Genomic DNA, 21129 nt, shown 5'->3' with positions numbered 1-21129 from the left:
GCCCAACAGCAAGAGTACTATTTTATAGCTAATTGAAAAGAAAAAAAAGAAGAGTGTGTTTCAGAGATGATTATTCTATTGGAAAGATGTCACTGTCAAAGTCCTAGAAAGGTATAACAATCCACTTTATTCCTGCTGTACAAAACAAGTTTGGTATATTACTGTTTTCTGCAGCAGGCACCCACACACTGGCACAGCAGCCACCTGGTGGTGATATATGTCCATGATGAGAATTTCTGCTACTTTCAGCAATGCTGTTACTATGGCTATGAAGAACAAAGATCATGCTCTTGCTCTCATGTGAATGTATTAATTATCAGTAAAATGTGCTTTTACAAAGGGGAGAAAAAAAAATCAATTTTCAGGATTCCTTTAAGCACAAGTGGCTCTCCTGTGACAAAGCGTCTGAAAATACTTACTTAAGGTAAAAGGTAAAGTGGCAATGTACATTAATCCGGTGATTCAGTCACTAAAAGCTTCTTCAGGGCAGCTCTGAAAAAGTTGTTAACTTTGTACTATTAATGCATAAGGGTTTTGAATAAAGATGAACATAATCTCCTCTGAGTGCTTGGTACTGGCCATGTTTAATAAATGTACACCTGTTGACCTATTAGTTATGCATTTTATATTTATATATATATATATATATATATATAACAAAAAATTGGAGATGCAATCTCAATTTCTGTTCAAAATAATTTTACTTTATCTTCATGCATATACAAGACTGCGCAATTTCTGACAGGAACTCTGGACCAGATTCACGTAGAAGTGTGGGGGCATAACATATCCTAGATACGTTACACCGCCGCAAGTTTTCATCGCAAGTGCCTGATTCACAAAGCACTTGCAATGAAAACCTACGCCGGTGGCCTCCGGCATAAGCCCACGTAATTCAAAGGGGCGTGTGCCATTTAAATTAGGCGCGCTCCCGCGCCGGACCTACTGCGCATGCTCAGTTTCTAAATTCCCGCTGTGCTTTGCGCGAAATGACGTCATTTTTTCTAACGGCGACGTGCGTAGCGTACTTCCGCATTCCCGGACGTCTTACGCAAGAAATTTTTTTTTGAATTTAGACGCGGGAACGACGGCCATACTTTAACATGGGCTGTGTAAAGTTAGGGCAGCTAAAATGATGACTAACTTTGCGACGGGAAACTAGACTAGCAGCGACGTAACGAACGCGAAAAACTATCGTGGATCGCCGCAAGTACTAATTTGCATACCCGACGCTGGTTTACGACGCAAACTCCCCCCAGTGGCAGCCGCAGTATTGCATCCTAAGATCCGACAGCGTAAAACAATTACACCTGTCGGATCTTAGGGCAAACTATGCGTAACTGATTCTATGAATCAGTCGCATAGTTAGGAAGCCCCTAAAACAGAGATACGACGGCGTATCAGGAGATACGCCGTCGTATCTCTTTTGTGAATCTGGCCCTCTGTCCTTCATCAAGTTGCATGCATGAAGATGAAGTAAAATTATTTTGAACAGAAACTGTGATTGCATCTTCAATTTTTACATATTGCATATTGTTACATATCTGGTGAAAGCAGGAGTACCACATCGGATGTGAATCTCTAAAGCAGTGGTTCTCAACACCTATCCTCAGGACCCACGAACAGGCCAGATTTTAAGTATTACCTTGGGGAGATGCAGACTAGAATACTGCAATCAATGAGCAGCAAATGATATCACCTGTGATGTATTTCAGTTATCTTGCAAACCTGGTCTGTTAGTGGGTCCTGAGGACAGGAGTTGAGAACCAGGAAGTGAATGACACGGCAGAGGTGTCCCACCCTAAATATATCTATATGTATCTATATATATCTAGATAGGTATGTGTTTGTGTAGTACATTACATTGCAAGATGGACTGCAAAAAAAAAAAAGAAAGAAAAGTAACTAAAAAAACGAACACAGAGGCTTTTGTTGTATGCATCTACAAATACCTGTTGAAGCCACACAATCGCACCAATGTGCCTCTGTAGAGTATGGTCCCTAACTCACAACAATCTGAGCCTCTATGAGGCATATAAAAGCACAAATTTAAAGCAAGCACACCTGAAGAAAGCTAAAGGCCCCATTCACACGGGGCGGACTCCATCAAACGGATCCACCTGCTCAGTGGGTGATCTATCTGCTGATCCCCACGCTAAGCATGTGGATGACAGGTCCGTGTTCGGTCCGCTATGCAGAGCAGACACAGCACACTTTTCTCTATGGGGCTGTCTGAAGGAAACAGGCCACCTGTTCTGTTTTTGGCAGACATCCGAGTGGATGCTGGCAGGTGTCAGCAGCAATGTGTCCACTGACATCTGCCGCTCCATGGAAATACCGACAGATAGAACCGATTGGCCTATCAGTGTGAAAGGGGCCAATAACCTCCAATGTGTGTCTGCAAAAAAAAAAAAAATTGCCAACCACTCATTTTAAAAACTAGCAAAAAGAAGAAAGGAGCATGGGCAGTGTACAGCAATACAAAGGGAGTCCCCAGCACACTTTCAAGCTAGCCATCAAAAAACCTTATTAAACTGTCTCAGATACTTTCAGTACACACACACAACTTCATTAATACTGACAGGTTAAGTGAATAACATTGATTATCTCATTACAATGACGTCTGAAAGGTGGAATATGTTAGGCACCAAAGTAACAAGTTGTTCCTGTAGTTCAGGGATATGCAATTAGCGGACCTCCAGCTGTTGCAGAACTACAAGTCCCATGAGGCATAGCAGAATTCTGACAGCCAGAAGCATTACAACCAGAGGCAGAGGCATGATGGGACTTGTAGTTTTGCAACAGCTGGAGGTCCGCTAATTGCATAACCCTGCTGTAGTTGATATTCTGAAAGCAAATAAAAATTTGTCTTTCAGTTTATTGCGTATGGGTTTTGTAGCCGCAGACCAGTACGGGTGACCATGGTGACCCATGTCCACAGCCAAAAGTGCCTACCATGAGCACTGAAGGTGGCCTAATCTGACGAATTACATTTTCTAATACATCATGTGGATGGTTGGGTGCATTTGCAACACTTACCTGGGGAAGAGATCGTACCAGGATACAGTATTGGAAGAAGGCAGAGAGGCAGTATGATGCTTTGGGCAATGTTCTGATGGGAAACATTGGGTCATGCTATTCATGTGGATGTTACTTGACATGTACCACTTACCTAAATATTTTTTATGACCTTTTTGGAATTGTATTTACTGATTGCTTTGGTATTTTTAAGCAGGATATTGCACTATGCTACATTGCAAAAATGGTTCAAGAATGGTTTGAGGAACACAACGAGTTTGAAGTGATCACTTGGTCTCCAAATTCTCCAGATCTCAACCCAATCCAGCAATTTTTGGGATGTGCTGGAAAAAACAAGTCAAATGCATTGAGGCCCCACACCAAACCTTACAGAATTTAAAGGATCTGCTACTGCAGGCTAGGTGCCAGATTCCACAGCATACTTTCAGAGGTCTAGTGGTGCCCATGCCTTGATGGTTCAGGGCTGTTTTGGCAGCAAAAATGGGGACCCATTCAATATTAGGTGGGAGATCATACAGTTATGGCTGATCGGTGTGTTTAAATATTAAGGGAGATGGGCTCAACTGGAATTGGTGTTAGTGTTCTGTTGATATTTAGCCTTTTCACCCAGCAGGGCTCTAGGACCCAGACCAGAACTTAAGATCTAAGAAAACAATGACGTTTGTTTCCTTCATAGAAGAGAGAAACCCTGGAGCCTCTCACTATGTATGGGTGAGAAACCTAGGTGACACTTATAATAGAGTCCTGCCTGCCAGTACTGTATATATTATTATTCTAAAAAAGTACTAGAATATTATGTTGATTGATGTAGGCATAAGAGGACATGTGCACACTATCTTTCAAAATGGTGGGTCATTTCTAAATTCCCTGCTTTGGTTTTATATGCTGTGCTGCTCTCTAGAGAGGGCTACAGTTAGTAGGTTTGTTTGTAAAGAAATCTCACGTTAACACCACTGAGTGCTAGTCTGAGACAGCTGTCTGTGTTAACTTGGTCTCAGAGCTAGAAGAGTACACAGACCTGTGCTGTTCTGAAAAAGAACTTTGAGTAGTATTCCCCCAGCACAAGGCGCCATACTCGAGAATGTTAATGTCAGGGCCAAAGCGCTGTACTTCCTCCTTTAACACACCAGCGTAGTAGATTGGCTTCCCGGCGGCTAACTGGGCACTTTAGGCGTGTGCGCATACGCATGTGACCTCTCGGGGCCAATCACCAGCGTGACCGCCCTATTTAAACCAGCTCCTGTCAGTAGACAGGTTGCTGGTTTATCGTCAGCTACTTCCTGAACCTGTGTCTCTGGAAACCATTTCCTGTTGGAATTCCGTTCGACTCACCTCTCACCTGGAACCTGACCTCGGATTGCTTCACCACTCTATTGAACTCTTCTGACCCCGACCTCGGCTTGTGACCTGGACTCTGTTGTTGTTTCTCCTGCCCTTGAACCTCTTGGCTTGTGACCCGGATCTGCTGTCTTCTCTGCTCCCCGAACCTTGGCTTGCACCCCGGACTTTCCAGTTTGTTTCTTGGACTCTTTCAGTACCGGTTATCCAGCTTCAGTATCGTTTGTTCCTGTTTCCGTCTGCAGTCACCCAGAAGCACCTGTCATCTACAACCGTCACCGGTCAATGCTTCTCCACTGGCACCGGTACTGCCTCGTGCTTCCGCCACCTGTTCCAAAACTCAGTGGGCGGGCGCGCTTGGTCGTAAAGGTGAACCACCCTCGGCAGTTCGGTCTCGGTGAGTACTTGATTCCTGATAGTTAATCTACAGACTGCTATTCTAAAGGGGTTCCTCTATCCCGGCAAATAAAGGAAGTATGTAGTGATACACTTGTCCAGGACAGTGTCCGGGAAAGTACTGGAATCATTGGAACAACTTGACAGCCAGACAAGCTTTTTTCTGTAGGATAGGGCATTAATGGCAACCTTAATTTCTTACTAGAGATCTTATTTCAAACAAGTCTGAAAAAAACGTGCATGCTCAGAAGCAAGTTATGAGACGGGAGCGCTCGTTCTGGTAAAACTAGCATTCGTAATGGAGATAGCACATTCGTCACGCTGTAACAGACTGAAAAGCACGAAGACTGAAAAGCGTGAATTGTCTCTCACCAAACTTTTACTAACACGAAATCAGCAAAAGCAGCCTAAAGGGTGGCGCTATCCGAATGGTACTTCCCCTTTATAGTGCCGTCGTACGTGTTGTACGTCACCGCGCTTTGCTCAAGGATTTTTTTTTCACGATCGTGTGTAGGCAAGTCCATATTTCTTGCCTAATGGCTGTTAAAGTGAAGCTTTACTTGGAAAAAAAATGCTAAGAGATAGAGCTTTTCGCAGAAGAGACTTTGGCCTGGATACGCCGCGTAAGTGCACAGATGCGCCGTCATATCTATGCACCTGATTCTTAATGCAAGATACGCCTGAAATGTGGCTTCGTCCGACCGACGTGAGTTCCCTACGCCGTCGTATCTTGGACGCATATTTACGCTGGCCGCAAGAGGCGCTTCCATTGATTTATGCTTTGAATATGTAAATGACCGAGATACGCCGATTCACGAACGTACTTGCGCCCGGCGCAGTAAGCTACGCTGTCTATGTAAGGCGTATGTCCGGCGTAAAGTTATTCCACATATAGGAGGCGCATCCCATGCAAAGGTATGGACGACGGAACACCCGTCGTATTTTACGTTGTTTACGTAGTAGTACGTGAATGGGGCTGGGCGTAGGTTACGTTCACGTCGTAGGCATTGAGCCGTTGTATCTTAGGGAGTATGTTCGACGTGATTCTGAGCATGCACGAGCATGCACGCGCATGCGCCGTTCGTTCGGACCATCATTTGCATGGGGTCACGGTTCATTTTAATGGATTACGCCCACCGTCCACCTACTTTGAATTAGGCGGGCTTACGCTGAATGATTTACGTTACACTGGCGCAACGTAGGGAGCGAGTGCTTTGTGAATACTCTGCTTGCCTCTCTGGGATACGTTGGCGTAGCGCATATGAGATGCGCTACGCCGCCACAAAGATGCGCCGATCTACCTGAATCCAGCCCTTTGTGTGTATCTTCTGCCCCCGAAAAAATCTTCTTGCTCCTGTGTTTTTTTTATATAGTGTGCACTACCTGTGGTGCATGTACAGTGCAGTGTACAAACCTGTCCATATCCCAGCATCTGTAAAATACTGAAAATGGAGTTGTGGCTGGTATAAGAAAATTCCTGTGAGTGGAGAATTGGTAGAAAAAATAATGGTGCCACAGATGGACTGGAAGGATCTGAACTATCAGCACTGAAGAGATCAAACAGAAAGGGGTTGATTTAGTAAAGGCAAATAGACTGTGCAGTTGCTCCAGAGTTCAGTAAATGAGGTAAAGATTCACTTTGCAAAGAATACCCAATCATGTGCAAGAAAAAAAAAACTGAATTTTTGCTTGCTCATGATTGGAAGTCAGCAGAGCTTCTGTTAAGCGCTGAAGCAACTGCACTTTGCAAAATGCACATTTTATTTGCCTTTAGCAAATCAACCCCAAAGAGTCTCCTATAATTATGATATAAGTATTAGACCTAAAATCCTGCTTTTAGTTTTAGATAAACTTTAATATAGGCCAAGATAGTGTTTCCAGCAAAAAAAAAAAAAAAAAAAACGATCTCTAAAGAAAACACATCAACTTACCTCACAATTGACTGCGTATTTCATCTATACGCTATAAGCGAATTGCCTAAGAACTCCACTCCATGGGAAACATTCTGCCACCCACAGCGTACAACAGTTTGGTACTCTAATATTAAGTTAGAAAGCAGTAGTATGAGCTCATACAAAATCATTTTTCACATCACTAAACATTAATAAAAAGTAATTCTAATGTAGTGCATTATCCTTTGTTAAGCAGGATTATAAAAAGTATTACAAACTAATGATAAAACCAGTAGATCAGAAACCCTGGGAAAAAATTTAAGCTGACCAGGCATTGATCCAGGGTTGGCTTTTGAGGGCACAGTGGGCATTGTGGAATGATCTGACTCTTGGCATGTTCTGGCCACCTATGTAGTAGCCCCTCTTTCATGCCCTCTTATTAGCTTTTCACAGAACATTGCACATTGGCATCTGAGCAGCCATCTGTTCTTTTGCAACAAGACAGCTGAATATCAAGTTCCACATTTGTGGATTATTGTATGTCATGTGCAGCCTCCATAACTGTCACATGCCATTTAGCCAACAAGTGTAGACTGCATTTAATTTACTGGCTGAGCCTAGAAAATGGAAAGCACACTTTTAATTGATTCAAGAAACCCTTTTATTTTTAGTTTGCCTTATACAGTACATTTTAGTAAAGATCTATTTTTTAGTGTAAAAATAAAATCTCAAAATATTTACCTTTTTCTGTTCTGGCCCAACATTTCCTGCTAGATCAATGGCATATTTAAAAAGCAAGTGCTTCTTACTGGGGAAAAAGGAAAGAGACATGCTAAATATTGGCAGCACTCTCTGCAGAACCTGTTGCTCTGAAAAATTGTAGTTGTCTTTATCCACCTGTAGACACAAATACAATTTCCTAAAATCTTAAAATATATGTAATCAGGGGAGAGAGGTTAAATAAGGTTGACTTCCTCTTTCTTGATAATTCTCAAAACTCAGACCCAAGTCGAGCTTATGTTCTCCATGAAAAACGGCAACAGTCAACTCTTTTGCACACAGTGGTCAGATTGGCTCCAGCATCCATTATGTACTGTTCATCTGTGACAGTGACATGATAACCCCACAGGTCTCCCTTGGGACGTCATCCTTGTAGTCCAGCTATCTTCCTTAAAGGGGTTGTAAAGGTTGTTTTTTTATTTTCTAAATAGGTTCCTATAAGCTAGTGCATTGTTGGTTCACTTACCTTTTCCTTTGATTTCCCTTCTAAAAAATGTTTTTTTTTGTTTTCTTTGTCTGAATTTCTCACTCCCTGTTCCTCCTCAGTAAGCTGTTCTGGCTGACTAACCACCGCTCTGATTATGGTGGCAAGTTTACTGAGGAGAGACAGGAAGTGAGAAATTCAGACAAAGAAAAAAAAATTAGAAGGGAAATCGAAGGAAAAGGTAAGTGAACCAACAATGCACTAGCTTAAAGGAACCAATTTGGAAAATAAAAAACAAATCTTTACAGCCCCTTTAATGTCTTCTCCTCTGCCTCTTTTTTCCTTTTAAGAGGTGAACCCAGCAAATGTTCTCTTGCTAATATTACTTGATATTTTGCATGTTTTAACAATGTTGAACAACTTTGAATTACCAATCTATTGTGATACACACCCTACAGTCACATCCTTGTTTGAGATACACGCTGTAAGCTCTTTTTTTTAATTAATAAACAATATTGAAATAAAATAAAGGTTGACTTGTACTTAAGAGTGCCACGGTACTTCTATTCATATAATTGGAACGTTGATAAATAAATTGCTGGAAATAGGAGTATTGAAAAATCTGAAAATGAAAGATTAAAGAGGAACTGCAGTCTGCTCACATAATTTGTAATAGCAACATCTTTGCCATTCTTTAGCTTCCCTCCAACCACTTTGCATATTATTTTATATATACTGTGATTCTGTACTTGTCAAATATACTGCAGAAATCTCCCTCCACTGAGTCCGGCTGCAACCATTTTAACTGTGGGCAGCTGAAGCTGCTGCCTGTTCACTTCCTGGATTTACACAGACACACACCTCCAGATCTACAGCTCTCATTTGCCCTCTTATGACTCATATCCTTCCTGTCAAACTCTCACGAGAGAGCTGTGCATGACGAAATAAGATTAGGCATTTTACTAGACAAGAAACAGGAAGTGGGCTGTATAAGGTATTTACTGGCAGGAAAAACATGTTTTACTAACCAAAGTTTAAACAACAAGGGCAGAAGATTTAATGGATGGAAAGTTAAAAAAATTACTGAAGGTTTGCTTTAATATTCCTGTATCAGATTTGTTTTGTATATAGCATTATAAATAAGTTAGTGGTCAGCAGTAAGCTTTAGAAATGATAACCCGTGAGGATGCTGAGGGGCAGTGCTAATATAAAGTATGTATCATATTGTTATGTATATTTCTATGCCACAGATGTCACTCCAAAATCTTGCTTCAGTTCTGTTATGTTGTCGATTGAAGCATCGCAAAAGTTGTATAATTTTATCAACATATTGGTCTATGAACATTTGGAGTTATTGCTTTTACTCCCCCAAAACCCTTTGACATGCTTACTTGGGCAATTGTGTAACACCTTGTTAAAGGTGATCAAAATCTTAAAGAACACTCCTAATCTTCCCTCCTCTCCCTCCCTCCCTCCCTGGTTTATATACAGTGATAAGTATAGATCTATTTTCCTTTCTAAGGTTTTATGCTGTGTAAAGGTGATATAAAGTGCTGGACCATTATATTGTCTGTAAATGGCCGTGAAAGATGGGGAATAGCATGCAGTACATGCACAGTAGAGAAGTGGGAAGGCTGCTGCAAGTTAGTTACTTACTTTTTCATATTTTTTAAAAAGTAAGCTAAGCTTTAGAAGTTACAAAAATGTAGATTGTGGGTGGACTAGTGGTGAGACTTTCACATTTGTATTTTGGCCTAAATTGTATGTGAACTCTACCAATGGACATCTTAGTTTCTCCCTTATTGGGCTAATATGCCATTCAAGGTGTTTTATTACATTTTTTTTTATGCAAAATAAAACTCTGTAAACCTGCCAAAATCTTGGTAGCTGATAACTTTCTGTACACTCTTTTGCACTGAAATGTCAAGCGGTGTTTTCAACCCTGTCCATTTCACATCTAATACCTTCAGAACACCTCCCCACTATAGTATAGAGAGGGATAAGGGAGAGGTGTAATCCAAACCAAGAAAGGAAGTTTAGGGTGATAACAGTTCTCCTCCATAGATACAGTGCAGTGAGTGAGTGTTGTCACTATAGGACAGAGAATGTGTTACCAACAGGAAAACCAGGTGCAAATAAAGGAATAATAGTCTCAAAAAGTTGTCAAATAAATGCAGCCACCATGTTTAAGGACTGGTAAAGGACCTGTAAATTGCTGTGTATAGTTGTTGGGTTTAGAATAGATATACTTTGAATTTTCAAGATTTTTATTGTACATACAGTCAAAAAGGTAGCATGGCACAATCCAGTGGTGCAAAAACAGGAAGACAAAGGCAAATACGTTGTATGAATGACCTTCTGCTCCAAAACTATAAGATAGAGAGCATGCGTGGTACCTACAGTTTTAGCAAAAGCAAATTTGCAATAAAGGGACTGGTGGTCCCAGCCAAGAAAGAGTGAAGAGGAAGGAAGTAGTTATAGAGGGGAGGGTCCATGTCATGAACCTACGGTCTAACCACCAGTGGTTATGGTCCATAGGAAACCCATGGAGGGGAAAACAAATAGAATTTTTACGTGTGTTATTTAGGATACTAGATACCTGTTGGGTTTTGATATACTTTTATTTTAGAGTTCATTGACTTTGTCAGGCAAAAATGCTGCAAGCTGTAAATTTTTTCAGGTGTGTGTGTGCAATTTTTCTATCAAAGCTTTTTTTCTCAAAGTTGATCACACGGTCATATCATACCCTTTCATTTATTATAATAACATTGCAAAAGCAGTTGCTATCGACAATCCAATATAAGCTTAATTGAAAATTCTTCTTTCATATTTGGGGTTCTGTCTGTCTACTGGCCATCTCTTTTCACAACTTCCTGAATTCCCTGCATCTTCTCCTCTGCTGTATAAATTCAATTACTACGGACTACACATCCCATGGCACCCTGCTGCCTGGAAGCAGTGCCTCCTTTCAGCACCTCTGTTGTTCAGAAGGCAGGCTCTGTGAAATGTGTGACCCAGCAGTGTATGCTCACAGAGCATAGTAATTACATGTCACAGAATTTAAGGTGTATCGTAATCTTCACAAATTAATTTTTCGAATTTCAAGACCATAAGGGTAGGCAATAAATATTTAAATATTTATATATAATTCTATAATTTGACCAAATATATGCTTTAAGAAAATGTGAGCATATGTGGACTAATAACAAGTGTTGCCACATGATCTACTTTGGGTTTTCCATAATAAAGAAATAATAATTTATCGTTATAAAGAGTTATTTAATTATGATGGAAAACCAAAAGTAGTATAGTCCCTTTTCTCCAGAAGAAATATCTTTTCATTGCACTTTTGCCACAAGTATCTCTGCCATGAAAATGGATGAATTTTGAATAAGGACAGACATGTCTCTTACTATTGGCCCTACCTCAAGTGCAGCCTAAATCTTACTATTCATTACATCTTTTTTTTCACTTATTTTTTTTTTTTTACCTTGATTTAGTGCAAATTGATGTAAATACACCATGTGAACAAGCTCGTGGATAAAAGAAAAATGACCTAAAATCCACCCATAGCAGCATTTATAAAATGTCAAGGTTTTTAACAGCTCTAAAAATGTATAATACATATTCAGTGAAGATGGCTCCGAACTGGGTTATATTTTATGTGAGAAGTTCACAGGACAATTGACCAGAAAAAAATGAGGCTGATTGTCTTTTTACTAACTGGAAAAAAAGCATCTTCTGTTTTTGCTCTACTGGAGGCTGCAGCAAGCAACATGTACCAGAGGGGTTAAACTGTGTCATTTCAAAAGTATTATTTGAAGAGATTTTTGCATAGAAGCAGCAGAAAATATCATCCCGTAAAAGCAACCAAGTGTGCCATATTTCAAGGGCATTTTTCACTAGTAATGAGCAGTCACAAAATGTGATTTAATAAATGCTATTTCAACCTTAAGGAACCTTGGATATCTAATGTTCTGAGAGCAGTGCTTACGCCGGGTCCATAGTGAAACCCTGATATTGCTAATGAGATCTTTTTAAGCAATGACATGCTTTGCAAATTGTAACAAAGAAGAGTTTACAGAAATTGACGTGGGCAATTATGGAACAAGGTTAATGATCATATTCCTAAGTGAAATAGTTTAATGTTTCTGATATATACTGATTATATCAAATTATAACAGAGCACAAAACTGCTTGTCATCAGGCCTTTTATTACAAAGATGTGCGGCCCCTCCATGCCTCTAGAACTGTCTCTGCCATTTTAGAATCTCGATTATGTTCATTTTTATTTTATTATTTTCATTGTTCATCTGGTTATGTTTTGTACATATGAAATGCCTGTTTTTGTTTTAGCTTGTAGCCCGAAGACAGGAATTTCTAAAACAAGATGCTAATGTATTCATTGCTTTAGGGATGTTTGCAGTAATACTATTCATTCAGCTTAGAACGAGTTAATCAATTTGTCATACTTAACTATGTAAATTCCATTCCATCTAACATGATGGTCTGTTGTTGGGTACATTTAATTATCTGAATATATTTTAATACTGCCTAAAGGATGAAACTTTTATAATATAACCTGTTGTATTTGGCCTTGAAGCAGCCAAGATGTAATAGTTATCAGTGGTGGGATTTCGGAAAATGTGATGGCATGCAGCAATAGACTACTATAGGACATGCGTGTCTGTAAATGACCAGACTTTTTCAGTCTTGCAGATGACGGCGCTAATTGGCCCCAAATGACCAGGGCTGTCTTAAACTAAGCACATTTGAAGTTAATAGAATCGATGTTGGGGACAGCAGAAAGTACACTCTGACAATAGCAACTGTCACCCTGAATTTGCTGTCATATTCTAACCTATGGCCTGGAACTAGTGATCATGGGCAGTCTGAATAAGATTTGGCCACCCATTGACATGTTAAATTACTGTGTGTGCATGCCATAGGGGTTAATGTGTCTTTGTAAAGACTTTAAAGGCCAGATAATTAGTCCACTTGTTTTATTTCAGCTTAAAAAAAAAAAAATTCTTACAATTACTCTAAAAATTACTCTAAAAATCACAAATAACAAACAGAAATATATATATATAGTCACAATAAAGGAACAATAACAAAACATAACATGAAGTCACCACTAGAAGCAAGTTAGTATATACAAAAACAATGAATACAAAATATACATTTATAATATAATCATTAAATACTGTACAGTGAATAAGCTGTGTAATCTCATTAAAACACTGCACAGAATAAATAGCAACAATTAAAGCGGTAGTAAAGCCGCTGCTGTTTTTTTTCCCCCATACCTTAAAAGCAAAAGAACCGCATACTAGCTCATTATGAAATTCTTACCTTGGAACGAGAGGGAACTAACCTGGTCCACGCCGAGGGAGATGTCATCTTGCCTTGGCGTGTCTTCCGGGTATCGCCGCTCCAGCGCTGTGATTGGCTGGAGCGGCGATGACGTCACTCCCGTGCGCGCGGAAGACTTCTGTCCGGCGACTTCCAGGCCTTTGGCGAGTGGAATATCTCCTAAACCGTACAGGTTTAGGAGATATTCTTTATACTTAAAGGTAAGCCTTATTATAGGCTTACCTGTAAGTGAAAGTGGTAGTACAGAGTTTACTACCACTTTAAACAAGCAGCAAAAAAGACTACAAGAATGCACATATTGCACCTCCAACTTTTCCAAAGTATTACACTAAAGAATTATTACACATGAATTAACCTAGTATTGAAGTTTTTGTAAATAAAGACTTTATTTTACCTAATGCCCTGTACACATGAGTGATTTTCCTGTCGGCAAAAAAAAAAACAGATGTTTTTCCCGACGGAATTCCGCTCAATCCTGCCTTGCATACACACGGTCACACATAAGTTCGATGAACTTTTGACTGCCAAGAACACGGTGACGTAAAAGACTACGATGAGCTGAGAAAATTAAGTTCTATGCTTCTGAGCATGCGTCGATTTGTTTCTGAGCATGCGTCGGAATTTTACGCGTTGGGATTTGTAAACACAATCGAAAATTCCAATCAGTTTTTTTCCTGATGGGAAAAAAAAGATCCTTTTTTTCCAGCAGTTTTCCTGTTGGAAAAAGTCTGATGGAGCATACACACGGTCGGGATTCCCGGCCAAAAGCTCTCATCAGACTTTTTCCAACAGGAAAACCGATCGTGTGTACGGGGCATTACTGCATTCTTTGCAGTGAGGTAAAAAAAATACTTTTTCACGGGGCTTTTCCCTGCAGCCCCTTCTAAATACATACCTGCTGCGGCCAGACTCATCCACCTTACCAAGCGCTCTGTCTCTGCTACTCCTCCTGTCAGTCCCTCCACTGGCTTTTGTTTACCCAACAAATTAAATTCAAACTACTAACAATTACCTACAAAGCCATCCACAGCTCTGCCCCTAGCTACATCACTGACCTAGACAATAAATACCAACCTAATCGTTCTCTTCGTTCTTCTCAAGACCTCCTACTCTCTAGCTCTCTCATCACCTGCTCCCATGCTCGTCTCCAGGACTTTCCAAGCCTATGGAACTCCTTACCCCAATCTATCCGCCTATCTCTTTCTCTATTAGCTTTTAGAGGATGCCTGAAAACCCGCCTCTTTAGAGAAGCCTACCCTTCCCACACTTAACTGTATTTACATTTGAGTCCATCTGATCATCTCCCACAGCTACTACCCTTTGTTCCACTTGACCCTCCCTTCTAGATTGTAAGCTCTAACGAGCAGGGCCCTTCGATCCCTCCTGTATTGATTCGTATTGTGACTGTACTGTCTTCCCTGATGTAAAGCGCTGCGCAAACTGTTGGCGCTATATAAATCCTGTATAATAATAATACCTGAGCCCAATCTCAGTCCTGCGATGTGCACAAGATCCCAGGAGCTCTTGGCTCTCTTTCTGCTTATTGGCTCGGATACAGTAGCAGGTTTCTGCTTCTGTCAATAAGAGCCAGTGATGAGGGAGCAAGGGGCAGCGCTGAGCCCTTCCATGTGTGGATACACAGAGCAGGGTCTGGGAGCACGCACACATGACTGCCCCCATAGAAAGTAATTTGCTGTGGGGGCACTCACCCAGGTAGGGAGTGAGCCAGTAGAGCCGGCGGGGGACCCGAGAAGAGGAGAATTGGGCTTGTTCTGTGTAAAAACCATTGCACAGTACAGGTAAGTATAACATGATTGTTATTTTAAATAAAAAAAATTGAGCCTTTAAATAATCACTTTAACATAATATAAGTATAACTTGGTGCTCCGTTGTTTTATTTTTCACGTATTAGAATTCCTTCCTAGCCGGCCTCAGATCTCCACAACTTGACATGCAGTCTTTCCTCTAATGCTTGCCACATTTGCATGCCGGAGCTCTGGCTGCCCTTTTCTGAGTTCTGTCTTATCATTTTTAAAGAAGCCCCTGGGGTGCTTACACACTGCTGGGTTTCTGAGGTCAGACCATGACTATGCTAAAGTTAGACCATGTTGGGTTCAGAAGGTGTCTCTTATTGGATTGATTTGGAAGAATGGAAGAAAAACAAACCCGCATCTAAATTGTAGCTGTATTCATTACACCAACCATATTTCTTGTTTTGATTAAAAATGTAAACCTATCTGTTTGCTGAAACAGCAACTTACTTTTTGCTCCACTTTAGTATTGTCCGTGTGTATGCAAATGTGGTTCTGATTCAAAGGGAATATAATGGAAATGGTGCAATCAGTTCTCAAAAAAACAAACATCTTCCAAGATTCATATCAGCTATGGAGCAAGCATGTATATAAGAAAAATCGACCTAATCGGTGCAATAGAAAGTTGTAGTATTCTTTCTGTAACATTTAAAAACAGTTTGCTCTGTATTTAATAATTTTTCATCAAAAAGAAAAAAAAATACTGTAGTAAATAAGTTTAGAGTGGCAAACCTATCTAATTACTAATCAAACAGCTTAATAGGGTCCTAAATTTGCCACTAAATCCTTCTGCTTGAAAATTGAGATTACCGATATTTGTGGTACTATAAAATAATACTTTTGTGCTTGTTTTACTAATGTGTTTGTATTACATTCACTTCCACAGCTTTGATAGCCATTGGACGGTATAGCAACACAATAGAGACGGTGGACGTTGGATGGTGCAAGGAGATCACAGACCAAGGAGCAACATTGATTGCACAAAGTAGCAAATCCATACGGTATCTGGGTTTAATGAGATGTGATCAGGTGAGATATTTCATTTTCCTTAAGGTGTGTTTCAAATGGCAAATCATGTAGCTGTGTGTGTAGCCCTCTGTAAAATAGAGTAGTTGTTGTTTTCATTATCATTATTTATTTTTTATTTTGCGTGTGTTATTTGAAATTACTTAAAATGTTGGCAGCTACCTTTTGCTCATACCAGTTGTTTAACCTTTTCACTGCCAGAGCTGTTTTTTTCTCTCTTTTTTTTGCACACATGTTTAAAAAATAATTTTAGGCCTGAATATTACAAAAAACCCACACATATTATAGATTTACTGAAAGCAGGTACCCTAGAGAATAAAAGAGAGCTAGTTCCAATTTTTTATGTCACACGATATTACCGCAAAGGTCTAGGAAACGCAAATTTCAGTAAAAAACACACTAATGTGAATTTTAGGGCAAACAAATGCAATACATTGCCCAAATTTTTGGTAATATTTAAAAGACGAGGTGGCACCGGGTGAATAGATACCCAACATGCCAAATCTAACATTTTTGTCGCCCATTAAATGGCGTCAAACTTCAGTACCCTATCTTTTCTATAGGTGACGCTTCAAAAGCCCCCTATAGCTATCAGTTTAGTGTTTCAGAGGAGGTCTGGTCTTAGAATTATTGCTCTCACTCCGGTGTGCATGGCGATATGTAAAGTGTATCGCAATCTAAGTTTTCACACGTAGGCGCCTCGACACATGCGTTTATGTTCGTACGTATGTATATGTGGGGGTGGGGGGTGACAGCCACTCGAGTACCTCTTTCCTCAAGGCAGCCACCAGCCAAGGCTTGGACACTGACAGTTGCTAATGATGTAATCCCCTCACAACAAATGGAACCAAAGTATACTACAGAGCTGTATCCTAGTGTTATACTGTATGCATATAGTAACTGTTATAACCTGCTAGTGAGCAGCCTAAGTAAGATCCTGGTAATGTAGAGACTCCACTGGTACAGACCCCTCAATACTACTGCCCATGACTGCATACAAAGCAGGATAACCAGAATTGTATATGTCAACTCTGTAGTATCTTCAAACAGATATGTATGCATACAGTGCGAGCTGCTACTGCCAAATATAGTTCAGGTATCAATATTCTAGTAAATACAAATCACTCCTAAATGCAAATGTCAGTAGGGTCTGGTTCGCAATTGTATGTCAGCTAAGATGTACTCTATGTAGCCATATAGTATAGTATAGTATAGTATCCACAGTGATATGCATGAGTAGCATGTGATTGTGGGTAGACATCCAACAGCAGGCATGTACTAAGTCTGAAAATCCACATCTGGATACAGCCAAGATGTACTCTATACATTGATGTGTTGTCCACAATTAATTGCACGCGTGCAGGGATAGCAAATGTTTGCAGGTAAGCAGCCAGAATAGGAACTGTCCGTTGTCCCTTTAGATTCACATATGAGTATATAGATGTCAAAGTCCACAGCTGAATGGGTGCCACAGATTGAAAGGTAATATTCTAATATACGCAATGAGCCAATGGTGTCCCTTAACACGTGCCAACGAACGAGCTCAATGCTGTGTCCACAGTCCAACATCTAAAGACTGCAACCAAATCCTGAGCAGCTGAGGGGAACACCTCTACGAATGCCAAAATGTATCAGAGCCCTGACAGGGGAGGCCAGTACTCATGTATGTTTGCCTGTTCATCCGGCATCAATTTCAGTAGGTCTGGCTATTGTCTGATGTGCTCTAGCCCCCTGGCATATATTGGAGCCCAGCCTGATCATTTAAAATATGTCACAGCCATAGGCATTAGCACCAACTTGGGCACGTTATCAGTTTGAATTTGACACTGTTTGTTTTCTGAGGTAATATCTCCCTGAAGGTCTCTCTAGCCACCACTAAGGGGCATTGGTGCACACTGTTAATCTCCCAAGCCCTGTATACATGATTTTTCTTTACCTCTATGGCATAAAATAGACAGTTTTTTTTCTCCGCTCCTGCTTGCAGCATGGCAATTGCTAGGCACTACAAGAACCCAGTGGCCATGAGCGCAATGCATGGTTAGCATGTTTTCGCTTTGATCTCATGTGACTGTTGTGAGTACCCACCCCTGGGGTTATTATGCACTACTTTTAGCCTATGTTGACTAAGTCCCAGATGGTTGTTAACCCCTCCTACTTCACAGTGAGTCTGTGATTATCCTTTGATGATAATATTTTACTTGTATACTGTTTGTGAAGTAGTCTATGTTGACTTAGTAATGGACGGCCGTTAACCCCTTCTACTCCAGTGTTTAACTCCTCCTGCTCTGTAGTGGGTTTGTGAGTAACCTTTGTTGGTAATGTCTCACTTGTGTTTTGTTTGTACAGTGGCCTATGATGACCTATCATAGATGGCCATTCCCCTCTGGATGTACCCCATGTTTGTTAGGTCTCTCGTATACTGTTGCACAACATCCTGTGAAAAATTTGACACTGATGCCCTAGTCATCTCCTGATCCATGAGTAGACCCTTGTGGGTAGCACCTTGTGTACCTCCTTATTTGCACAGCCATTTTTTTTTTTGCTCTGCATTGGGTTGTGGACACCCCTTTTTTTTAGGCCTCTTTTGCACTTTGCATTCATTATTCTACCATTTGACATATCTCTGACCTCATGTGTCTTCATGAAAGTATGGGCCCCTGTCTTGGCTATGCTTGGATCTCATGGTGTCCACATTGTGAGCTCTCTGGATGACCTGCAGTTACAAGACTGCTTTGTGCAGTCACTAAGACCCCTTTCACACTGAGGAGTTTTTCAGGCGGTACAGCGCTAAAAATAGCGCTGCTATACCGCCTGAAAAACTCCTGCACTGCATACTCAATTTCACATACTCACTTTCACACTGAGGCGATGCGCTGGCGGGAGAGAAAAAAAGCATCTTTGGAGCGCTGAGAGGAGCGGCATGTATACCACTCCTTCACCGCTCCTTCCCATTTAAAACAATGGGAAACTGCAGCAATACCGCCCACAATGCGCCTCTGCAGAGACAATTTGCGGGCGGTATTAACCCTTTATCGGCCGCTAGCGGGGGGGGTTAATACCGCACCGCTAGCAGCCGAATCCCGCGGCAAATCCAACGGTATATCGTCGCTATTTTTAGCGGCGCTATACCACCACCGCGGCTTCCGCCCCAGTGTGAAAGGGGCCTTACTGTCAATGTACTGGATCCTCAACTTATAGAAGTCTATGCTTGATCCAACTCACCACCTAAATAACCTGGGATGGTCCTGCTCTTTTCTTCCTCCAGGACAAATGCTGTCCCCCTGCTCTATAGTGTAGACAATTTAAAGGATAAGTTCACCTTTTGTAAAAAAAAAAAAACATGTTTTTTAAAAGCTGAAGTTAGAAGCTGATTGGTTGGCTACCATGTACAGCTGCACTAGCTAAAAAAATAAAGAAACCCTCCCACTGTACTGTCTTTTTTTGGGGGGAAAATCCATAATGCTCTGCCATCATGAGTGCACATAGTGTTAAACGATTATTTGTAAAAAATAGTGAAAAAATAAACATTAAAACAGTTAAAATATATATATTTTTTTCTTTACATTAACGTGATAGTTTCTCTTTAAAAGGATCCGTTAACTGAACCTAACCTAAGTGTGTGATGTACCCTCTTCCTGTCTGCCATACTGCAGACACCATAACCATGCTTATTGTTTTTTCCTTATTTAACCCCTCTGAAACCTAAGCTTTGTTTTGTCTTGATGCTGTCCCTTGTTACCCATTCTTAAAGTGGGGATAAAGTCCCATGCATGAATTTTACCTAAAAGTAAGCCTATAATAAGGCTTACCTATAGGAACTGTAAATATCTTCTAAACGTGCACTGTGCAGAACCACCCTTGCAGTTGAAGGGACAATGCTGTGGAAACATGTAGCCGAGTAGCTTCTCAGCACTCTTTAGCAATTTTTTCTCTGGCCATTTGTAAGGGCAAGCAAGTTGAGAGGATTACAGGTGTGATTATGCATGATTTTTTTAGTGGGTATTTGTATATCTACTGTACTATTAGATCTGATACGTTGGTCACTAAAGTGGTGATCAGTCACAAAAACATTTAATTCCTGCCACGTTGTGAACAGTAATTTCTCATGTAGCAGTATCTTATAATTTTCAAATGTCTTCGCTAGAGATGTACATGGACGTCCTCTGGAAATAATGAAGGTAAAAAGTGTAGCGCTATAGAAAACAACAAATATAACAACAGTCATTCAATGAAGATGACTCCGTAAGTGCCAATAAATAAAGTGACAATGTGCTAATAGAAAATGCAAGTGAACATTGATGGTTCTGAGAAACAATAAAATGCCAGTGTGCTGGTATGAATGTGATAATTATGCAGATCATACACTAAAAATTGGCAATGACGTAAAGTGCCGAAAAACAAATGTAAAACAAGTTCATGTTCATCTAAATCCTAACTTGGGGATCACCAAGCTAGGGTAAAATGATAGATATCTGGGATAGTGTCCATATGATGACAATAAAGGTTCATTGTGGTTGTAAGGGTCACTGAAGTTGTACATCCACCACCCAGAAGGGAGGGTAGGTACTCTTACCAGAATGTGTGGACCAGAATGTGGCAGAGAGTCAAATATGCATAGAAGTATCCATGGAAACATCATGGGAACAGCAGGCTCAGATGATCAAGACAGCCGATTAGGCAAGGAAGGTGTAACTCCAGAGGTCACTGGAACTCTGGAGATTGTATGCCAACGTCTCATGCGTCACAGGTGTGCATAACATTTTTTTATAAAAAAAAATGCTTCTCATAATGTAGGTTCACCAAAAACCGATACGTTTCATCCAATAGGACAGCTGGGGGTAAGGGTTTTAGTGAGCCAGCTCACCATACATTGCGCTATGTTTGATCATTTCATTAGATCACATCGATTTTAATTTGTACACATCATCATTGGTGTTTGTATTTTCATTTTAAAATAAATATATCCATTTTTTTTACCCACACTATGTGGAGCATTTTTGTTTTATAAATCATTTTTATGCACACCTGTGGTGGATGAGATGTTGGC

At 40.5% G+C, this 21129-nt stretch overlaps 1 protein-coding gene across 1 annotated transcript in view; it reads left to right on the top strand.

Moving 5' to 3' along the window:
* FBXL17 (F-box and leucine rich repeat protein 17) overlaps window positions 1-21129 on the top strand; it is a 933678-nt gene that overhangs the window by 867627 nt on the left and 44922 nt on the right. The window contains exon 8 of the mRNA XM_040343157.1: window positions 15943-16085. Coding sequence (XP_040199091.1) covers window positions 15943-16085 — 143 coding nt within the window. The remainder of the gene's footprint in view (window positions 1-15942; window positions 16086-21129) is intronic.

Source organism: Rana temporaria, chromosome 1 (genome assembly GCF_905171775.1).
Source record: "Rana temporaria chromosome 1, aRanTem1.1, whole genome shotgun sequence".
In the NCBI taxonomy this organism is placed as follows: domain Eukaryota; kingdom Metazoa; phylum Chordata; class Amphibia; order Anura; family Ranidae; genus Rana; species Rana temporaria.
Note: the sequence above shows the minus strand (reverse complement) of the source record. Positions and strands in the feature narration are given on the sequence as shown.